Source organism: Sinohyriopsis cumingii, chromosome 12, assembly GCF_028554795.1.
Source record: "Sinohyriopsis cumingii isolate HCF-2022 chromosome 12, ASM2855479v2, whole genome shotgun sequence".
Taxonomy (NCBI): Eukaryota; Metazoa; Mollusca; class Bivalvia; order Unionida; family Unionidae; genus Sinohyriopsis; species Sinohyriopsis cumingii.
In genome coordinates this window covers 24,582,606-24,606,389 of record NC_142972.1, presented here as the reverse complement: position 1 = coordinate 24,606,389, position 23,784 = coordinate 24,582,606, and the positions used below count along the sequence as shown (strand labels likewise).

Genomic DNA, 23,784 nt, shown 5'->3' with positions numbered 1-23,784 from the left:
AGTATAAGTATATACCTTGTCATATGTTTGTTGGGTATTGTTGGTTTTGAAGGCAATCTATGTGGTTGTTCATTTGTTTAACCCTAAGGTCAGGGGTGTATCACAGGGATTTATCTGATGGCACAACATGCAGGCAAGACATAATTCTATAAAACATTTTTTTTTTAAATACTTAACTAGTTTGCCTTAAGGAATACTAAGATTATATGCATCTAGAAATTGAGACAGGGATATATCATAATTCTTTTGTCTGGCCATCTGTCAAGCACAATTTGGTTAATGCAATTAGTCTTTCCATGTTTAGCCCTATTGGTCCTATTATGGTCATCATTAAAAGATGCACATACTGACAAATTTTTTGTCCCTTGATTTTTGTAAGAGTTATTACCCTTTACAACTTACACCTCTAGCAGTGCACGACAGAATTTTGTGAATGCAATTAATTTTGAATTTCTTTGTGGATTGCAGTGTACTTTAGTGTATATTATGGTCGTCCTTAGAAGATAAACATATTGATTAATCACTGTACTTACTCTATTTTTACAATAATTATGTCACTTTCTATGACTGGAGACTTGGGTTTTTTTATGGGGTAGAGGTGGGGTGCTTGTGAGGCAGGGGTGTATTATGTGAGCAAATTGCTCACAATTTGTCTAGTTCATAATGGGATAAATTGAAGATTGAATTATAGTATATATGTCAAAATAAAATAAAGTGGGGAGATATCTAACCTATTTTGTCACTGTTGGATTTCATTGACATATGATTGCTCCAGTGGCCTAGTGGTTAGAGCATCCACCTTGAATGCAGGAGGTCGTGGGTTCGATCCCCAGCCGAGTCATACCAAAGACTTACAAAAATTGTACTAACAGCTGCCTCACTTGGTGCTCAGCATTAAGAGGTTAGTGTAAGCACTGGTCGGCCTGGTGTCAGAATAATGTGACTATGTGGGACATTATGCTACGTGTCTGCGGTTGTATGGAATCATTATTTTATGTTGCAACATGTTAGTATGAAAGTCACACTCACTTTAGACCATTGTATGGTAAGTTGAAAATTGACCAGCAGAACTGAAATTGTATTGAACAGAGTTAAATATTCAAAACATGATTTTATTTCTGTATATAATCACTTTCTGCCAACAGTGTAAATGTTAACAATATTTTTATCCATTTTATTTATGTCATGAAATCTTCTGTAAAATGGTGATCAAATTATGGTTATACTTGTACCTTAATAGTATAGCTGATATTTTCTTTGCTAGGTTTGCAGCTGTACAGAACAGACTGGGAATAAGAGTGACAATTTCAGAAAAGTTTGTAGAGATGTTTAACTGGTATGAGGCAGACTTGGAGGAGGTTCATCAGATATATGAACAGTACAAGGTCAGTTATCTGTGTAATAGCTGGAAGTAATTTGTTGGGCTGTTGTTAGAGTAGACAAAATAGAGAAGACAAAAATATAAAGCCATGAAAAGAATAAAATTCAGATACAAGGATATACAAAGATATGCTCCGAATTCACTATTAATGCTTAAACAGTTTTAATGAATGCTGTAATTGCTACCAGTCACACATTTGAGTATGCCCTGTTTTGTAAAATAAACAGTTTCTGTGCAGCTCGAAATAACATTACATTATGTCATCATTGATATAACATCACAGGGCTTTACATATCCACTTGCTTGATACCTAGGACAGGCTCAAATTCAGCCTGGGCAAGCAAATATTTGCAAAATATTTGCTCATAAGCAAGGTAAAAATTCAGTTCATAATGCTTAATGTTCTGCAAGTTTGATACTCTGCACGCTTGCCACATTAAATCTATCAGTGCCTTCATTTAGTGTTTATATGTTTTTTTTGCATAACTGTCCACAGTTTATTTTATTTGTCAAAGTCTGTCATTTCCATTTTGCAGTGGTGCCAAGGTTAGTCATGCATTTCTCATGCACACATGATAATGTGAATATATACTATTTGAAGCAAATTTTAACAAGTAGGGAATATTTCTACTGTAACTTAACAGTTACACATGAATTGAAATATATGTGTATAAAAGATTTGTCAACATTCATGCCCTAATCAAGCTACATGTATTTTGTGTGCTTTGATATGTGTCAAATTGTCTTGTCAAACATTGGTTTGATGCATGCTGCCAATTTCATAGTCACTTAACTAATTTATTAGATGATTGTTAATAATATAACTCATGCGATTTCTTTGACAGGTGTGTTTGGAAATAAAACTCTCTTATCAATAATGATTGACCACTTAGATTTCTTTAAAAACAAGATCAGCCTCCATAAAATCTAGCACACCCTAATGGTGTTTATCATCTGCTATTTACATGATAATTGCAGGAGACCAATAAATACATATTGTTTGACAAATAGCTTAATGAGTGTTCTTAAATCCTTCTCAAAAGCCAGCTTGTCAAAGATTTTGATGCATGTCAGTGATTTTAAGATGACTAGGTGATAATTGTTAATTCAGTGAATAAAAAAAGTGTTCACAATTCATTCAATTGAGAGTATTAATAAATCATTACAAAAAGGAGACAATTGGTAATAACGTTACTTTTCCCATGTACTGTTCTATGTATTGACTCATACTATGTGGTAGATATTGAACTAATAGTAGAACAAAATAATTTGCACCAAACAGTAAATTTTAAGTGATTTTGGATTGTTCATGCTCTTTGCTGTGTAAAAATATAACATTTTCATAGAAACAAATATTTCAGTGTTTCAAAGACATTCATTCATAAATACCTAATCCAAATGTCTTTGCCATAAAAATCATTTTCTTTTGGCATGTGGAAGAATTTTAAGTTCCAGAACAATGTATTTTATGGCATGTTGATGAAATTTTAAGTTCCAGTAACTGTACTTTTTTGGGGCATGTCAATAAACTTTTAAGTACCAGTAACAGTCTAATTTTGTGGCATGTCACTGAATATTAAGTACCAGTAACAGTGTGTTTTTATTGGGCATGTCAATGAATTTTAAGTATCAATAACAATGTTTTTTTTGGCAGGTCAATGAATTTTAAGTTCCATTAACAATGTATTTTTTGGACATATCAATGAATTTTACATACCATTAACAATGTGTTTGTTTCGGCACGTCATTGAATTTTAAGTACCAGTGACAATGTGTTTTCCTGGCAGGTCAATGAATTTTAAGTTCCACTAACAATGTATTTTTTTTGGTATGTTGATACGTTTTAAGTTCCTTTAACTTTCATTTTTTGGGGTCAAAACTACAAAAGCTTATACTCACCAAAATAGATCCATAATATACCATTGAATAAGTAGTTTTTTATGATGGTTGTTAATGGTTATATAATGTGGCAAGTAACTGCCATTCTATGGCTATCAGGTGCAGCTCCTGACAGTTATATGGAGAACAAAGGGGATCATGCAAAATGAAATAATCGTAACTGAATTTTTCTTTTACATGCGTAATATGTTACAAAGCCAGTCACAAATGGTAAGGTGGTAATGGTGCACTTTTACATAGTTAACCTGGAAAAATATAAAAATACCCCTCCCCCAAAAAAATAGTTGAAGGGTATTATATTAGAATGTTTATTGGATATCAGGGTCTTCTGGAGAGCTAAACTAGTTCTGTCGTCCCAATGCAGAAAATGATTGGCAAGACATGTTGCCCTGTTTTCTAGAAACTCAAATAGAATATAACCTAAATGTAATAACAAATTCACAATTTCAGCATTCAAAATCAAAACCGATTTTACATCTTTCCGCAGACTAATGTATTCATAATTACAAAAAATATTTGAATTATTGTGATTCTGTTTTAGTTATAAATAATTATTTCATTTTAAAACTTAAATTTGTTTTGTAAATCTTGCATTTACAAAAATTTTAAATATAAGACCATAAATATATATGCTTATTGAAGTGGATAATATAACGATTAAAGAATTATTATTTTTAATTTTTTTTTTAAAACCAAATTTCCAGCACATAATTCATTTCATAAACATTAACAATTTGTCATATAGGAGAATCCTCAGATGGTAAGGAATGCTCCTCCAGTAGCTGGGGCAATTCACTGGTCCCGTCAACTCCTGAAGCAAATTGAAGATCCCATGAAAATTTTCCGTGACAATCGAGCCATCACACAACTGGGAGATTTCAGTCGAATTGTCCGCATCTACAACCGACTTGCAACAGCATTAGTGACATTTGAAAGCTTGTGGTTTACCCAGTGGAAGAGCAGAATTGATCATGCAAGGAATGGTCTGAAAGCTACGCTGTTTGTTTATCACCCTGTTACCAGTGAGATTGTGGTCAATGCTGATGAAAGGTACTTTGAATGACATTTATCCCATGATGTTCACATTTTATTAGCATCCTAATGTCAAGTCATAAATGCCTTTTCAGCATCCTATGTCAAAGCATTAACAACTTATGAATTCCTAATGTAAAATCCTGAACACCTTATTAGCATTCTAATGTAAAATCATAAACACCTTATTAGCAAGCTAATATCACATTATCAATATCTTATTAATTCCTAATGTTAAATCCTAAACACCATATTATCATCCTAATGTAAAATCCTAAACACCTTATTAGCATTCTAATGTAAAATCCTAAACACCTTATTAGCATCCTAATGTAAAATCATAAACACCTTATTAATTCCTACTGTCAAATCATAAACACCTTATTAGCATCCTAATGTTAAATCATGAACACTTTATTAGCATCCTAATATCAGATCATAAACACTTTATTCCACAGTGTGACATCACATAGAAAATTTGTTTAGCAATGTCATGGACAAAGTCTTTCAGCCACTGCAAGTCTCATACTTGTATAAGTTTGATGTGAAACTTTATAAACTTGGTGAATACAGTGGTTTTGTATATAACACAATACTGCCATGAACTCCATGGCTTGAAATAAACTATCGTACTTGAATTGGCCTTTCAAATGTGATGCATTATAGGTTGGAAGAAAACAACATGAAGCTTTGTACTATGTCTTTATTTCCTTTTAAACATTATTATTTGACAGACATAAATGTACAAATGCCATTAAGTGAAAAATATATTTAATTTACATGAACTAAAATTATTGCTATGTGTCCTTAACCAGCATTTTATTTATTCCCACACCCCCGTACATACTTGCATTCATTAAATTATTTATTTTTCTTGCTATGTTATGGTTGGTACACAATGCAGTCTCAGTAATGTGATCTCAATGACAATGTTATAACAAGGGAGAGCTGTAATACAATTATCAATGTATAAATATAAATTCAACTTTATTTTCTTAAATTTCACGTCATTTTACTTGATGAAATTTATGGGTTCTCATCTTAAAGCCATAAAATATTACACATCATGGTCATAAATAGAAAATTTGATTAGATTTTCACGTCATTACAGTTATTTTTCCCATTTTTAAAATAATTTTTTCACTAAAATCTTCATTACACCATTAAGTGTACCATTTGAGGCAGACAAATGAAATTTAATTGAAAAGTGTGTTTTATATGTAGATGGCCTGATTAGATTTTCAGGGCAATACAGCAGTTTTTTATTATTTTTTTTCCCACATGTTTTGGAGATTCAAAATTTCTGGTTTGCAGCAGGGATGTCATGTTTTGCAAATGCAAATCTGGTTTAGAGGAAATATTGGCTGTGTGGTAAAATGGTTGAAGCATAAAATGCAGACATTTTGTTCTTTAATTATAGGGTCTTGGAATTGATTCATGAAGCCAAATGGCTGACTCGTCTTGGGATACAAGTTCCAGAGTCAGCTGCAGCTATCATGCAACAAGAAGAACGATTCAAAAACTACAAGAGCCATCTGGAGTTGGTGCTAAATGATTATCGAGAAGTCTGCACATCCATCCCAGAGTGTTTAAAGAAGCTGTTCAAGCCTCACATCGAACATGTCAATCAACAGTTTCAGCCTGGTCTTAGCAACCTGGCGTGGAATAGCATGAACATTGGTATGTGCACTTCAAAGATAAGAGATTGTTTGTGTAGAACTTGATGAGGTCAATATTTATTTTACTGCTGCAGATTTAAGTGAATGGTAGCTTGTATGCAAAGAGAGTAAAAGAAATATTTGAGAGATTAACCCTGCCATCAACATTTTTTAATCCACATACATGGGGGCTATTTTTAACCCTTTGTCACACAAAAGTGTCATGGCATGACAATAGCTTGATTGTTTCCAACAGGTTACTTTGAATTTTAGTGCCTCAAAGATTAACATTCACACTAGTTAGATAGTACTTTACAGTGGCTCATGTGTACAACTTTGTCACTTAATATCGGAGCTGTTTTCAATTGGTTGATTTGAGGATGGTAGTAGATATGTAATTTTGAGGATGGTATTAGATATGTCATTTTGAGAATGGTATTAGATATGTCATTTTGAGGATGGTAGTAGATATGTAATTTTGAGGATGGTATTAGATATGTCATTTTGAGGATGGTATTAGATATGTCATTTTGAGGATGGTATTAGATATGTCATTTTGAGGATGGTAGTAGATATGTAATTTTGAGGATGGTAGTAGATATGTCATTTTGAGGATGGTAGTAGATATGTAATTTTGAGGATGGTATTAGATATGTCATTTTGAGGATGGTATTAGATATGTCATTTTGAGGATGGTAGTAGATATGTCATTTTGAGGATAGTAGTGGTTATGTCATTTTGAGGGATGGTAGTAGATATGTAATTTTGAGAATGGTATTAGATATGTCATTTTAAGAATGGTAGTAGATATTTAACGTTGAGGCTGGTAATAGACATGTACTTTTGAGGATGGTGGTAGACATGTACTTTTGAGGATGGTAGTGGATATGTAATGTTGAGGAATGGTTCTAGATATGTCATGTTGAGGATGATAGTAGATATGTCATTTTGAGGATGGTAGTAGATATTGCATTTTGAGAATGGTAGCAGGTATGTAATTTTGAAGATGGTAGTAGATATGTCATTTTGAAGATGGTAGTAGATATGTCATTTTGAGGTTGATAGTGGGTATGTTATTTTGAGGATGGTAGTGGGTATGTCATTTTGAGGATTGTAGTGGATATGTCATGTTGAGGATGGTAGTAGATATTTAATTTTGAGGATGGTAGTAGATATGTCATTTTGAGGATCATAGTAGATTGGCATTTTGAGGATTGTATTAGATATGTCACTAGGAGGATGGTTGTAGTTACGTCATTTTGAGGATGGTGGTAGACATGTAATTTCTTCATTATAACCATGACACATCTCTAGTGTTATTATGTGTCAGACATTATGATGTAGAAATCCAGCTGGATGACCCAAAATGTTTGGTATTGGAAAAAAATGGTTGGGTCATTGTGATAGCAGCAGGCAAATAGTTTTTATCAAAATGCAATCTCATACAAAGGTTAGATTAGCTGAGATTAGCCTAATGTATTTCATATGGGATACAATTCTAGTATCTTTTCATATAGGGTACTAGTATGGTCAAATGGTTACTACATTCCATCTTCCATTTTGCAGAAGTGTGCATTTAATAGTGTAATACATCATTATCGTAAGTATATGCTTTCAAAAAGGAAATATGGATAGAAGGTACACAAATGCTATATCATACATTGATAGCATGAGTTAAAAAACACCCCAAAATTCAGTTTAAAAATTTAGTTTTAACATGTGGAGTGGTGTACAGTGCTAAAGATTCAGTTAGTGATGGCAGTGATGTGTATGCAGAATTTGTTGACAATTTTGTGTCGAAAATTGACATTTAGGCAGTGGGGATTGTTATCTTTACTTAATCAAAATGAATGGAGTTGATCTCAACTGAATATTTGAAAATTGTATTACAAACGTTAGTTTTGAGATGTGGAGATCAACAGGGCAGACAGCATTGAAGCAGCGAGTGATGGCAATGATGTGGATGCTGTTTTATGAAAATACAGACAACTTTTGGGGAGAATTGACATTTTAAGCAATGCTGATCACAATCTTGACTTCAAATGAACACAGCTGATGATAACTGTTTAGTAGAAAATTTGATATCAGAACTGAATTTTAATGATTTTGGAACTGAATTTTAATGTGCAGAGATGAAAATGATGTACAGTACTGAATTGGCAAGTGATGACAGTGATGTGGATGCTGATTTTGATGAAAATATAAAGAATTTAGTGGGGAAAATTGATATTTTAGGCACTGTGGATCATGATCGTGACCAGAATGAAATCAAATGACCAGATGGTGACTAGTTAATTGGTATTTTCTACTTGGATATTGTTGATGATGAAGACTTGTTTTTCAAGCTGACTGGATATACGAGAATTTTACTGTTCATACATTTATCCTGTATAGTGATGTCGGAAGGACAGTGATTCAGCACCCAGACAAACTTTACATTGCTTTTATTTTGGTCTGAAATGGGATCAAGATCTAGGGCAAAATTTGGTTATGGAAACAAATCTTTACACAGAACAGAAGCACCTACACTCTGTACCAAAATGGAAACCAATTAATATAGATTTATGTTTTTGCATGAGTGTAGTCTTATCCATTAATGGCAATTTTAGGCCAAAAAGAAATGTATTTTCAAGAATGATTTAAATAACATTGTGTCCCATGTTCAAGACTAATTTCAATACCGTTATGTTGCATGATCATTTCAATCAGATATAGAACTGCTTTCATTTTATACATTTTTCAATTTTAAATCATGTGCAGTAATGCAGTAATTCACCTTCTTCAAGCAGTTAATTTTTTAAAATATAAATATATGTGCATAATATTATGAAATGTTACTGCATTCCTGGAAATGGACCAAGATAAACCCCAAAAATCTGACATTTTTTGATTAGAAATTAATATTGAATAAAAATACTGAAACATAATGAACATCTTTGCTGACTTTCCAGTAATGATCTGTTCTGCTTGCTCTCCAATTCTCATGAAAATAAATATATTTTTTTTGTTATTTTTTCACCATCTTAAATAGTTTGAATTTCTTTACATTTCATACTCTTACATATAGGGGGTTACATGAATATTTCACATAGGAATATTGCATCAAAAGTTAAAAATAACAAAATATTTTTTAGTTTACTTTCGCTGAAGGTTTTACATCTGAAAATCTTTTTCCATGATAAAATATGACTTTTTAGAAAATTCTTGCTTTTAAAATGGCATGTAACTTTGAAAAATTATTTTAATACTTATCCTGTAAGGCCAGATTGACCAATGTAACTGCATTCTCTCATGCTAATGCACTACTGACTGAAAAATGTCCAACTTAAAAGGTTGCTTTTTTGCTCGGGATAATTCTTGATCATTAGTAAATTCCTACTCATAGCATAAATATCTTAAGAATTTGAAATCTTTGGCAGTATCACACTGCCTTCATCAGCAACTAATGTTGATCATGTGACTCCTCATATCATGTGACCATTATGTCATGTGATCAACATCAGTCGCTGATGAAGGCAGTGTGATATTACCAGTTTTGATTTCTTAAGTTATTAAGAGTGCATACAGTTCATTGATTGTTGAAAAATTCATTACCAGTCTTTCATAATGAGAATCTATTCTTTGCTTTTCTAAGCAGATATTCCTTGGATAAAAGTGAAAAATTTATGAAGTGTCACTATGATTACCTGTTGTTGTATTTTAAAGAGTCCAAAATGTTATTTCATTTTCATTAGAAAGAGATGAAGATGTTCCAGTTGCCCCTAACACCATATAACAGCAACATGTGTGATATAAAAAGTACTTGTGTAAATCTTTGTTTAGTTTATATCATCATGCAACAAGTTCTTAATTTATATCATCATGCAACAAGTTCTTACAACTTGTAAACTAAGCAAAGGTTTTTCATTACTTTCTTTTGTTCTAGATGCTTTCCTACACCAGATCCATTCTGCCACCCAGAAGTTGAAAAATATGGAGAGGAGGGTCCATGAATTAATGGAAAGTAAGGTGTACAAAACAATGGACACCATCCGCAACTTCTACCTCTTTGATTATGAGGAAGCCATCTCAAAATCTTGGGTAGAACATTCAGAATTTTTTATATTATTTTATATGCCCACCAAAGGTGGAGATTATTCTGTTAGGGTTTTATCCAGCTGTCCATTTGTCAAATTGTCAGTAGTCAAGGTCACACTAACTGCAAGAAGAAAATAGTTCCTGCATAATAACTTTAGTTTTGCATCAGATATCTAGACTAAACATATTTTGGGATGTTTTGTTTGTGAAGTAAGATAGAAGCCTGTGCAAATTTTGGTATAAGCTCAAGGTCACTGGTTGTAAAATTATAAATGGTTTCATTAAAAAATTCAGGTCTAGCCATGTACGTCATATGGTGGTTTGTATATTGCTTACACCTTGGGTAGAAAAGAATACTGTTGATTCATGGGTCAAGGTCAATGTGACAGAAAGAAGAAAAGTGGCATTTGTGTATTAATAACTTTGTTCTAAAACATATCTTGATTAAAGTTTGTGGAGGGTTCACAATTACTGTGAGGAAGAGGCCTATTGATTTTAGGGTCAAAAGGTTAAAGGTCGGAGTAATTGTGACTCAATGTAAAATGTTTCTTTGCACAGTAATTTTTGTACAAGAGTAAGTCCCTTGACCAAGATTTGTCAATAGCTTGTGGTTAAGGCAAGAAAATATCAGTTTTGGGATCAAAAGGTCAGTGATCAAGGCCATTGTAAGTCTAATTAGAATATATTGATTTCTTCATAGTATGCATAGTTCAAGACTGCTTACCTTGACTTTGTACATTTTTGCATTTTCATATTTCTATGATGTATCAGAAAGAAAAAACTACAGAAGTATTAATGTCATATACATCTTCACAGAAAACCATTTTGTACAATAGTATTACTGTTTGTAAGATTAATGAAGATTAATGAAAGTTCAGGAATGGAGTCCAATTCAGTGCAAAAGTTGTATTGTTAGGAAAGGGTGAAATAAACTTATGTATTTACCACATATAAAAGTTGTTAGATTAATGGGAGTGTCATCAAAGAAGATAATGAAGATGTAGAAGACTGTATTTACAGAATAGTATGTTTTGTTATTTTATAGCCACCATTGACATTTCGAGACCAGATGCTGAGGAGTTCCAAGACACGGGCAGCCGTGCTTCAGGAATATGTAGAGACTGTGATGGAAGGTTTGCAGTCAGTTGCCAACATTCTGGCAGTCAGAAAGGTGAGTCTCTAAGCATGATTATTACACCATTGCTATTTAGATGGTATTCTATATGTTCTTTTGTCTTCGTTTCTTGACCAGGTCCTACTTTTTAAAGTGTAAATATTTTATTGCAAAGTTTCATACACTTATTTTTTTATTATATTACTAACATTATATCAGACCTATCTTTTTAATGGTTAATTCACTTTAACATTTAAGAATTTTATATAAGGCCAATGTTATGAAAGTTTTATGCCATGACAGGTATTAAGGATGATTTTCTGCTGTGAAAGACAGACCAGTACCAGATCAAAGCATTAGTTGAAGCATTTTGCTTAATACATTTCATGAAGATTTATCTGTAATGTACATTTATATGATATTACATACATCAGTAATGTACATTTATGTGATATTACATACATCTGTAAAGTACATTTATATGATATATACATAGATCTATGATGTACATTGATACCCCGCTATAATGCGATAATTGGGATCTGAAAAATTGGATTGCATTAATAGTGGGGTTGCGTCAATGTGGGGTTTTACAGTATTTTACTTTTTTCAAAGAACAACTCATTGGCACATATATGTGTATTCATATCTAATGTATATGATGATTAGGGTATCAACACCATTTACTATCGTGCCATCATGGCATGCAGTTCATCCATAATGCATGTAATTCTATTGAAAAATTGCACACAGATTTACAATAGTCAATAATTTTGTCCCAGGTCATTCTGTCTGAATTCAACGTCTAATGTATAGCATGAACAGAGTATTATCACCGTTTATTTGCCATCTGATAATGTACCATCAAGGCTTGCAATTAATCCATAATAAATGTATTTCCATTGTAAAAATTGCATACATATTTAAACTATTCGATAATTTTGTCAAACATTATTATGTGTCTGAATTCAGTGGGAAAAATTAACAGCAAAATTAGGTTAAGAAAGACAAAGCACATGTATGGTTCATTACATTCCAGGGTCTATGAACAGTATCTGTGCAAATTTCTACTGCTAAGATTTTCTCATTTGCATTTCCGTGTACATCTATCCATTGTAAATTTCCAATAATTAACGCTTCTGTGCCTATTTGTTTGAACGACTACAGCAAGAATAATTAACAATCAACACATGCTTTCAGCGTGCATATAACGTTTACTTCAGATTTTGTGAATATCGAAAGAAACGTGTGAAAACTACTAAACTAACCATTGTGCAAAGTGCAGAGAATGACTTGGGTTGTGAACGTGCTTTTCCATAATGGTAAAATATTTTTACAAAAAATAAAAAATTATTAATGAGTTCATAAACAAACACCATACACATGTAAAACCAGACGACAAAGTGCATTAGGCCTGCAATGGTCATGAGTCACTTTTATAAAAAAATTTAAGCTGAATGCATGTACAATTTCATACCCTTTCAATTTCCAATAAAGCAGATATTATTTACTGGTCAACTGATTGCGTCTAATAACACCGCCAAGCCCAGCAAACTTGCTGGCAGCTTTCGTTTTTTGATGTTTATTAAATTGTGAGAATCTTTTATCAACCACCACATTGTCTGCTGCTTTGTTGTCTGCTGCTTTGTTATATATACAGTTAAAGAAGAAACACATGTTGGCTATTGTTTGAGCAACAATTGTATCCATAATTAATTGAAGACAATCACAAAGACAACTTACTGGCTTTACTCATGGATCAGTAATAAGTATCATTTCTGATAATGTTTATTTTGACATAGCACTTCAAGAACCTGGTGAAATTGTTAAATTTCAGAAGCTATACCATGATTGTATTATATTAAAATTCATACATAAAATCTTCCCCAAAATGGTGATAAACGTTTTACATGCTATTTCTTGTAATTAAAAAAAAATAATTTCTGGTACAAGAAAAATACATGTACTTGTATTTAAAATTTCAGAAACCACGCCATGATAGTATTATATTTGAATTCATACATGATCTCTTCCCCAAAATGATAATACATTTCTTATACACTATTTCAGGTACTTTGAACAAAAAATATTTTTTCATGTGTGAATGAATATACAAACTTTTGGGAGCCACGCCATAACCACATTATATCCGAATTTGTGTTATTGCAGGGCCCATTATGGCGGGGTCGCAGTGTATATTATATACATCATTAATGTACATTTATATGATATATACATCTGTAATGTACATTTATATCATATTACATACATCTGTAATGTACATTTATATGATATATACATCTGTAATGTATATTTATATGATATATACATCTGTAATGTACATTTATGATGTACATTTATGATATATATATCTGTAATGTACATTTATATGATATATACATCTGTAATGTACATTTATTTGATATATACATCTGTAATGTACATTTATATGATATATACATCTGTAATGTACATTTATGATATATACATCTGTAATGTACATTTATGATATATACATCTGTAATGTACATTTATGATATATACATCTGTAATGTACATTTATATGATATATACATCTGTAATGTACATTTATGATATATACATCTGTAATGTACATTTATATGATATATATACATCTGTAATGTATATTTATATGATATATACATCTGTGATGTACATTTATATGATATTACATACATCTGTAATGTACATTTATGATATATACATCTGTAATGTACATTTATGATATATACATCTGTAATGTACATTTATATGATATTATATACATGTGTAATGTACATTTATTTAATTTTATATACATCTGTAATGTACATTTATATGATATTATGTTAAATGTGTTTTATAAAATGTTCTTAATGAGATATAGAAAAAATATTGATGTGCAAGTACTGTTATTGTACAGCATTAATGTCCTGTTACTGTATTTTTCTGTACACATATTGTACAGTATTAATGTCCCTTTACAGTACTTTTCCTGGAAAAGTATTGTTATGATTGCACATGTGTTAATTGCTCTCAGATTTGTTTTAATTCCAGTCTGAAGGTTGAAATAATGAATCAGTAAATTATGTAATTAGTTTCTTTCTTTAAAAAATGATATTGTTCACATTTTTCAGGATTATTCTTTGACAAGCATTCTTACAGCCAGGTTTACATCCAGATCATTTTCGTCGAAATTAAGAGATGAATACAAAGAGAAACGTTCCAAAAGTGTCACGGTTAGGCTAAAACTCAGTATATCCTGCAACTAACAGTTCTCTTATGTAAACCACCAAAAACCCTATCGAAGCAATTGTTTTTACCATGGTACATGCAACTAATTGTGTAGTTTAACAAGTTATATTATAGTACCTCTTAAAACAAAAATGTTTAATTCAAAAATGTTTCCAACTAACTTTGCTTCTGATAGTTAACTGTACAGCTGTTCTTGCAGTATTATATATTCTTCAGAATCTACAATAAAAGTCAAATACTGCTAGTTGATGTATTTCCCTTGTAATATTGTAGATGCACCAAAATAATGGAACATAGTGATCTTTGTGTCATTGTATTAATACATGCACTAGTCTTTCTCAATTTTCCTTGCAACAGCATGCCTTGTCAGATATATATAATTGACATCTTAACCCATAATACAGTGAAACCCCGCTAATGCACGATGTATCTTATCATGCTACAGAAAGTTAGTCAGTTAACTAAGTATCCTTATTCCATGGCCGCTACAGCAAGGGCGGGCCAAAAGCTGTGTGCTTCATTGACACAGTTACCATTTTAAATCAATGCAAATTAAGCAAGAAATATATAATAGTTTACTTCATTCAGAGAACCATGCAATGGTATATATACATGTACATGTGTACAGTATGAATAGATAAAGTATCAACACATGTGCCCACCAACCAATATCATTGAACCTGTACGAGTGAATTCATAATAATGAAAGTATCATCACACGTACACACCAACCGATATCATTGTGTTCATAGCAGTGAATCCTTTGTAATTAAAGTATCAATATACGTACTTACCAGTTGCATTTGTAAGAGTAATAATTCCATTCAAAAGTTACACACAGGACTCAAATATTTAGTCATTTTGTCATAAATCATTGTGTGGCTGGATTCAGTGCAAAAAAAATATTCAAAAATTTTGTAATGAAAGATGAAGCACATTTAAAGATCAGTATGTATGCACGTATACTTCCCAAAGTCATTAAACAGGGTCTGTATAAAGTTTAGAATTTTCTCAGCTATGAATGAGTATTTTATTATTTTTTACAAAATGATAGAATTTCAGCTGTTTCCTATACTGTCATATTTTGCCCTTAGCAAAGTCAGTCTTATTCCTCAGCATTTGCTGAACGTTGGACTGAATCCTTATCCAGGGCTTCAAGCTTCTGTTTAACAATAAAAGCTTTAAATTTTCATGTACCGTGATCCATTATAAATACCTATTAATTAACAATTTGACACCTATTTGTTTGAACAACTACAGCAAAAATAATTGTTAGTGTTGGGGCATTTTTATAGGGAATATTATTCACTAGTCAGTTGACTGCAACAATTGTCTGACAAGCCATTTATGAGTGTTGACAGCTTTTGTTTTTATTTTAATCATTACCCCATTATTTTAAGAACCACCAGCTCTGGGATTACCTTTAATGATTAGCAATTATCAAATCTAACTGATTTATACGTTTTGGTGAGAATCTTTTGTCAACCACTGCATTATTTGGTGCTTGGTTATGTATGCCACTTGAATGACCAAACATTTATGTTTGGCTATTTTTTGAGCAATGATTGCACTGAAAACAAACACAAAGAGGATCTGTTGGCTTTATTGTTAATGGTTCAGTAATAATAAGATTAACACTTATCACGTTTTTAATGAGCTGATGTCTTTCCAAAACTAAACTAAGATCAAAGTGCAGTGATTGACTGCCGACACACTTGAAAAAACATTCACAAATAGAAACTTTTAATACATCTTGATTCACATAAAGACACATGGATAAGACAGTTTTTTCTTGAAGAATACAATACATCTTGCCAAATTCATAAATCAGACTCATGTTTGTTTTGGTACAAACTTCAAGAAATTAGTGAAATTGAGAAAAAAATATTGATATTGATGTCAGGCTCATGTTATATCTGAATTTATTTAAAACAAGTGTGTTATAGTGGGGTTTCACTATATTGCAATTTGAGTACTTTTAATTTTTATATAATTCTTCCTTTTTTGTCTCTATATTTCAGATCAGCATTTCTTACAGTGAACTATAATTTATATAAACAGTGATTATTATTCTATGTTATGACTGAATAATATTAATAAAATAGTTGTCAGAAACATTAATGTGCATGCTTTTCTAAAGCACTACACTCATCAAGTGTCAATCATTTTTAAATTGACATTTATGGACCTTGGGTTTTTCATTGTAGCCAAACAAGAAATATGAAAATATAATTTAATTATAACACCGTCTAGTAAAGATACTAGTGTATGACACTAAATAAACACTGTCTAATAAAGATACAAGTGTATAACACATTAAACTATAACACTAATAAAGATACTAGTGTATGACACTAAATAAACACTGTCTAATAAAGATACAAGTGTATAACACATTAAACTATAACACTAATAAAGATACTAGTGTATGACACTAAATAAACACTGTCTAATAAAGATACAAGTGTATAACACATTAAACTATAACACTAATAAAGATACTAGTGTATGACACTAAATAAACACTGTCTAATAAAGATACAAGTGTATAACACATTAAAATGTAACACTAATAAAGATACTAGTGTATGACACTAAATAAACACTGTCTAATAAAGATACAAGTGTATAACACATTAAAATGTAACACTAATAAAGATACTAGTGTATGACATTAATGAAACTATAACACTGATAAAGATAGTGGTGTAAGACACTAATTAAACCATAACACTGTCTAATAAAAATACTAGTGTATGACACTAATTAAACTATTAAGATACTAGTGTATGACAGTAATGAAACTATAACACTAATAAAGATACTATTGTATGACACTAATTAAACTATTACTATCAAATGAAGATACTAGTATATGACACTAATCAAACACTGTCTAATAAAGTTATAAAAAATCAAGATATTAGTATATAACACTAATTATACTTTATCAGTATATAAATATATAAGATGCTTTCCACTGTAACATGTATGTATATTCAGGATCCATCCCAACTGCCATATATGATTCCATTATTACTAGGGAATCTTAATTTAAGAAATTCTAAACTTTAAATATCATACACATCCATTTTATGGTTGCTGACTGTAACTAAGATCATTTATTATGGTGTGTGGTTCCATGATTTAAAATGTAGTCAAAGACAAAACGTTTGCATGTTTTCATGTGGATAAGTTTTAATTGTAGCAGAATATGTATAGCTAAAAAGTTCTTTATATTTCTATTTTTTTATGCTGAGGTCTAAATATAACAAACCTCACTCTTATGTAGTTCACGATATAAAAGTGCTTGCTATGGAATTAAAAAAAAAATAACTGTATTCATTAAACATTTTCTTAAAGTGGATACATAATTAATTATTTAATTCACAAGAAGTTCTCATGGATTTCAGTTCATTTGCCATAGTAAAGGTAAAATCTTTTTGTATGTTGTTTGTATAAGGCATTAAAGAATCTTTTAACTTAAATCAGTAAGCTCCATTTTACTAAAGTGTGTTGTCATTTCAGAATAAATTATTTTGATCTTCAATGCAGACTAGTGATAATAAAACTGCTGACACTGTTTGACTGCAGTAACTGCAAAGTAATGATAAGGTAGAGAAATGATTATGTTGGAAGGCTCTGTCTTGTAGATCTAACTTTTCTTCGATCTCCATAGGGTAAAAAAATTTGCAAATCAAGCTGAGCTAACTGTTTCAGAGAAAATCCTGCATGCAGTTGGCACACTTAATTTTCTCTCCCAACCTTACAGTAGGAAAAGGTTAACGTTGTTCTCCTTAGCTTGAATTCACCTTTCCTAAATCAGTTCTTGGCCTACCAAGGTTAAAGATGGACTAACCAAATATACAAAAAGTCTCAAATTCCATACAATTTATATCAATAAAGTAATCAATGCAATGTCTTTCACTCTTCACATAGTCTAAGTTTATTATGTAATACTTGTATGTATTCTTTATTCATGCTTTTTAGAAGGCTACAAGCACAGTAATAAATTATTTATTTCAGATACCTAACCCAATGCCTAATGTACCTATTCTGGTAACTTTATAATTTTGTTTCCCACTTCTTTACCTTTGTTTGCTACTAGCTAAACACTCTGCTCTATATTCTGGGATATTTTTCTTAATCACTTCCTATCTATGGTCATTGAGGACAGTTTGGAGATTTTGGTGCTGGAATGAAATTTTTCTTATTTTTGAATACTTTTTTGTGGAGAACTCATACTGGTTTAAAAGACAGCATTACATACTTCATCTATTAAACTTTAAACATGCCTCAAATTTGATTGACACCTGGTTGTTCGCAATATCGCTATTTTTATTTTATATTGAAGTGAGAGGATATGATGGTAGTTTGTCATATGCTCACAATTAAATTTTATCCATGTATACATTTTCTCCACATTCAAAATTAATGTGTGTTTATATTTTTATGTCATTCATATGCTCACAATTGATTTTTATCCATGTTTACATTTTTTCCACATTCAAAATATTTATATAAGTGTTTTTATTTTTATGTTATATGTCAAGCATTGAATAGTCTAGAAAATCTTCAAGAAACAAGAAATGAAATTGGACCAGTAATGTTTGAAAAGTTTTAAATAACTCCATAGTTTTTAGATATGATCTAAGTTTCAGAGCTTGATAAAATCAATATTGAAATATGTACTGAAGCGGAAAGAAGTTGAATCAAAATATACTCAGCTTTTTACTTTCCCTTTCATTTTGCTAGCTTATCTAAGAGACCTCGTTTGTTTTTCCTTCTCTAAGAGCAAAGTTTGCCAGTATTTACATCCATTTATGTCTCATTTCTTTCTTTAATTTGTGATGGGTCACACACACACACATGCAAGCATGCATGCATGCACACATGCATACACACACATGCATGCACACACACAGAGACATAGATACACACACACACACACACACATTAGTCCTCAGAGGATGTATAACTGTTTATCTCATAATGTTCAAATTCTTCATAGTTTTCAATATGAAAGTGTAAAACTTGATACTACATTCATCAAATTTACTTAACAATTAGTAATTTACATATGTTTTCAGATTTTCACAAATTTCATACCTAGAATATTTTCATAATAGATATATAAATATTTACATTTGCATTGTTTTACATTGTAAAATATCACTCTTATACAAATATTCATGTACAGAAATTAATAATTCATGCATGATTTAATTCTGTAGAATATTGCCTGCTCATTGTTTAGAAGTTATCATTCATCAAGCTTATTTCAGTTTCAACTTTGTCATACCTTTTAATTAGTAAAGAAAAAACTTTTTATACATGATTGTGTATATTTTCTTCTGAAATGTAATAAAAATCATTTTTATCTTGCCTGTGAAGCATAAGTAAGACATAGGGATCACTTTTCTGATATTGTTGCAGTCATAAGCATCACAAGCAATCTTTCCCATTTTATTCAGTTTTTCAGGAAATTTTGTATTTACAGACATGTAACTGGCTGGTTGAATTTATCTTTGAAGATACTACTCACCATAGGAAAAAGTAGATCACATCCACTTTCCATGCAACAACAATTATGTTAATTTTATGCATTTAGCTCTCTTTTTTTTGACAGTTAATTTTGTACAATCATGCAACTTGATATGTGTATTCCTCTTGGAAGGTACTATGCACCATTGGCAAATATAGGTCACACTTTGACTTACTTTTCATGTTCCAGTGATTATATTTAGTTTTTACATTTAGCTTAATCTCTCTCTTAGATGTTTGTTTAGTATATACAGACATGAAACTTGATGTGTGTCTTCATTTTGAAGGGTACTACTCGCCATGGACATATGCAGACCACAGTGACCTAATGTTCATACTCCAATGATTACATGAAGTTCAGCTGAAAATATCAAAAAGTTGTGGGTGGTAGTATTTTCAGACAAAGATTTTTTATTGTAAATATTTTCCAAAATAAGGAGTGTTAGTTTATCATTCGTCATGGGTTTACCATCGAATAAATATTGGTTGAAATTTATCTGTACGGTCATAAGTCCAAAACACTGGGAGTGTTTGTTATCAAATTTAGATTGTAGGATTAGGATGCTTTGCCCTTCATATCCATTACATCAACCCTCACTTTGATATTTAGACAATATCAGAGTCATTAAAAATTCTTGGTTAAGTTTTCATTTAAAGTTCTATGTATGGTTACAAGTCCTGAATCTGAAAGGGATAGCTATCATGCCTGGTTTCATTTAGTTTGGTGTTTTACAACACAGTACAACAAGTAGATTATTTAGTGCTGAGACCATTGGAGTAAAGTACCGTGCATCTCTGTCAGCAGCTGATCCGATGGTAGGATTCAAACCTGCATGCTTTTGGTAACAAGTCTGACACGATGCTGATTAGTTTCCTCTTAAGACATGTAGGATAGCCTATTCTACACTTCACTGTCAGCTGGTGATTATCATACTTGTAGTGTAATATCAGTTAGCACTGATCATATTTATGCATTCATTACCTCTGTGATCCATGTGCAAGTTCAAGGTCACTTGAAAGTGAAAACATACATATATCTTATAGATCAGCGGAACAGATGAGACATAATTCCTTGGAATTTTTTGGTTAGGCATTTTTCTAATCCAGTTTCTGCATATATGTAGATTTTAATTTTCATGTCTACTTGTATATGGTTGTATCAGTTACACACCAGCAATGACATGACCTGATACATATACTGCATGTACTGTCTTTGATAATGATTTGTTCTTTATGGTTTCTTTGTCAAATCTACTGTTATTATTCAATGTACTTGAAAATTAATTAGAAAATTTTGTTTGAAAAGAAAGATTGATATTTGTATAACCCCATACCCCTCCAAAAAATTGTTTCTCCAAGTTCTTGAAAATTTATCAATAAACATTTTTTCAGCCTGACCCACATAGTAAGAAGAAAATGGCCATTACCATTGATACTGCTGAGATAGAAAGAGAGAGGCAAAAGGCTATGGAAGAAGAGAAGCTAGTGATGGAACTTGTTGGTGGGTTGTTTCTCTTTTTTGTCTAATTAATCAGATCTTAATTATTGTTATATAAATTTTGAATAAATTTGATTTGCATTTAAGTTGATTTAATTTGAGTGATTCTTGGTACTTGCTTACTATTCAGAGATCAGTATCAAAATTGTTTCTGGCTGAAGTGAAGTGAGATTAAATAGACTTAAGTGGAGTTAGAATCAGTCATAAGGAGTTTGCTGTGTTCAGACATTTGATAGATGTTGAGGGAAGAGTTTGAGCCTGAGGATTCAAAGTCTTTCCCCGAGTGATCTAACAAATGTTTGCACATGTAAAATGTTTGATCACTGTTCAATATCACTTATAAAGTAAATGAATTGTTAACAGTTTACCTCCAAAATAATGTTTAATAATGAGGAAACTACTTAGATTCAAGTGTCACTTCTGATATTTAAGTACAGAAAAGGACTGTCATACACCTAGATCAATGCTTTATTTTCCATCTTATGCATAAAATAAGATCCAATAAATTACACAATCATCACAGTCAGTCCCTGCAAACATTCTGATTGCACTTAGGAATCACCATCTAATCAGACTTCAGTTGAGATAAACACTTCAGCAGTATCACAGCTAATGCAATAAAAAAATCATTCATTTTCCAGGCATTTTTGATAGCATCAAAGTAATCATGCATTAGTATTACAAAAAGTGTTTTCTATAACACGTTATCATCATAACAAATCAGTGAAATACAAAGAAAGTAAATAAATTTCCCTAAATTACATCATGGTCTCAAGTTAGGTTGCATCAGACTAAAAGTCTAATCTTCAGCACTCTCTGTATAATCTTCCTTGTTTAGTGGTTCCTTTCACAGTCTAAAATAAGATCATTAATGGATTCAAAAAGGATACAAAACTTCCTGATTACAAATAAATTATATAATTGTCATTGTGAACAAATTATCAGTAGAATGTAATGGTAATATTTATTCCAGTGACAAACTAGTTGCTTGCTGTTACTGAAATCTAAATAAAGAAATAATCCAGTTTCATAAAAAATAGTTGTAATAATGCTTTTAAAACAGACAAAATTTCTTATTTGGGATGGACAGAGAAATATTTTCTGGGCAGCATCAACATGAAGTTAAGGTTTATTGTTCAAACTGTATGCTAATTTTGCTGAGGATGAACTTTGTAAAAATAAGAGGAGCTGTGATTTTTATTCATCAGGTATTTCTCACCAAATGCACATTCTGTATAAACATGGAAACAACAACAACAATAAAAGACAAAATAATAGTACATTTTAAAATTCTGAAAATTATCATTAAGTTTCTCATTTTTGCTATCCCCTTCCTCACCAACTTGTTGCTAAGTAAGCCAATAGATAGCAGTTTGGAAAACTAATGATCCAATCCAAAAATGTTGCATCCAATTAGAGGAAATCTTACATTCAGAATTTTTTAAATTTTTATCCATCTTTTACTTAAATGGAATAAATCATGCTATGGAACCTCAATTGGCAAACAATAGCTTATTTTTACATTGGGCTTCCTGGATGCTAGGTAATTTATGTTTATAATCATGCATGAGGATTTAACAGACTTGAAAAGTAATACATATTACATCTTCTGAACTGATAGTGAAAATAAATGAAACATGTTGACATTGTCACAGATTGACCACATTAAAATGCCAGTGAAAGGCTGAACCAGCATTAGAGGTTTTATTCACACATGGGCAGCTGAGTCAAGTGAGGTACAGTGGGTAATAGATTGATAAATTTGTTCTGATAATGTTTTTATTCACATGGTCTTTATTAAAATAATTGGCGACAAATTTCTCAGTCTAAATAGAGCTGGGAGAGGGGGGTAATTATCCTACCCTATAACAATAAAAAGAATGTGGTTTCAAGGGATACCGCTTGAAATATGGTCACAGAATGTTTGTTTTACAGAATCATTTTGAAAGTATAGTAAAAAAACATCATACCTTACTGGCAGGTTCTCAAACACCTAAGTTTGAAATTATAGCCTTATTGGGACCATGATGATAAAGGGTCCTGTGGAGAACACTGTTAAGGATCAAGGCTTCTTGAAAAGTAACTTCCATGAAGGCAAAGGAAAGAGCATATCAGTCCTTAGACCAAATCTAAAATATAGCTCACATGGCCATCACATCTTCAGTCAGCTCAGTCTAATGGAAACATTACAGTCACAGACTGCTCAATTTTCACTTCAGATTGATACCCTAACACTAGTTCAGTCAATGATGCATTGTGAAATATCTCTGTTTGGCCTTCTCTTTAATGTTGTAGACATGGTACTTGCTCAGTATTTTACCACATA

The 23,784-nt window shown here is 31.4% G+C and overlaps 1 protein-coding gene across 1 annotated transcript in view; it reads left to right on the top strand.

Annotated features, from left to right (window-relative positions):
- The window catches only part of LOC149786113 (uncharacterized), a 76,939-nt gene that overhangs the window by 51,180 nt on the left and 1,975 nt on the right, over positions 1–23,784 (top strand). Inside the window, exons 12-17 of the mRNA XM_089978116.1 lie at positions 1,265–1,385; positions 4,026–4,330; positions 5,733–5,992; positions 9,896–10,050; positions 11,093–11,218; positions 21,353–21,461. Of these exons, the coding sequence (XP_089834242.1) occupies positions 1,265–1,385; positions 4,026–4,330; positions 5,733–5,992; positions 9,896–10,050; positions 11,093–11,218; positions 21,353–21,461 (1,076 nt within the window). The remainder of the gene's footprint in view (positions 1–1,264; positions 1,386–4,025; positions 4,331–5,732; positions 5,993–9,895; positions 10,051–11,092; positions 11,219–21,352; positions 21,462–23,784) is intronic.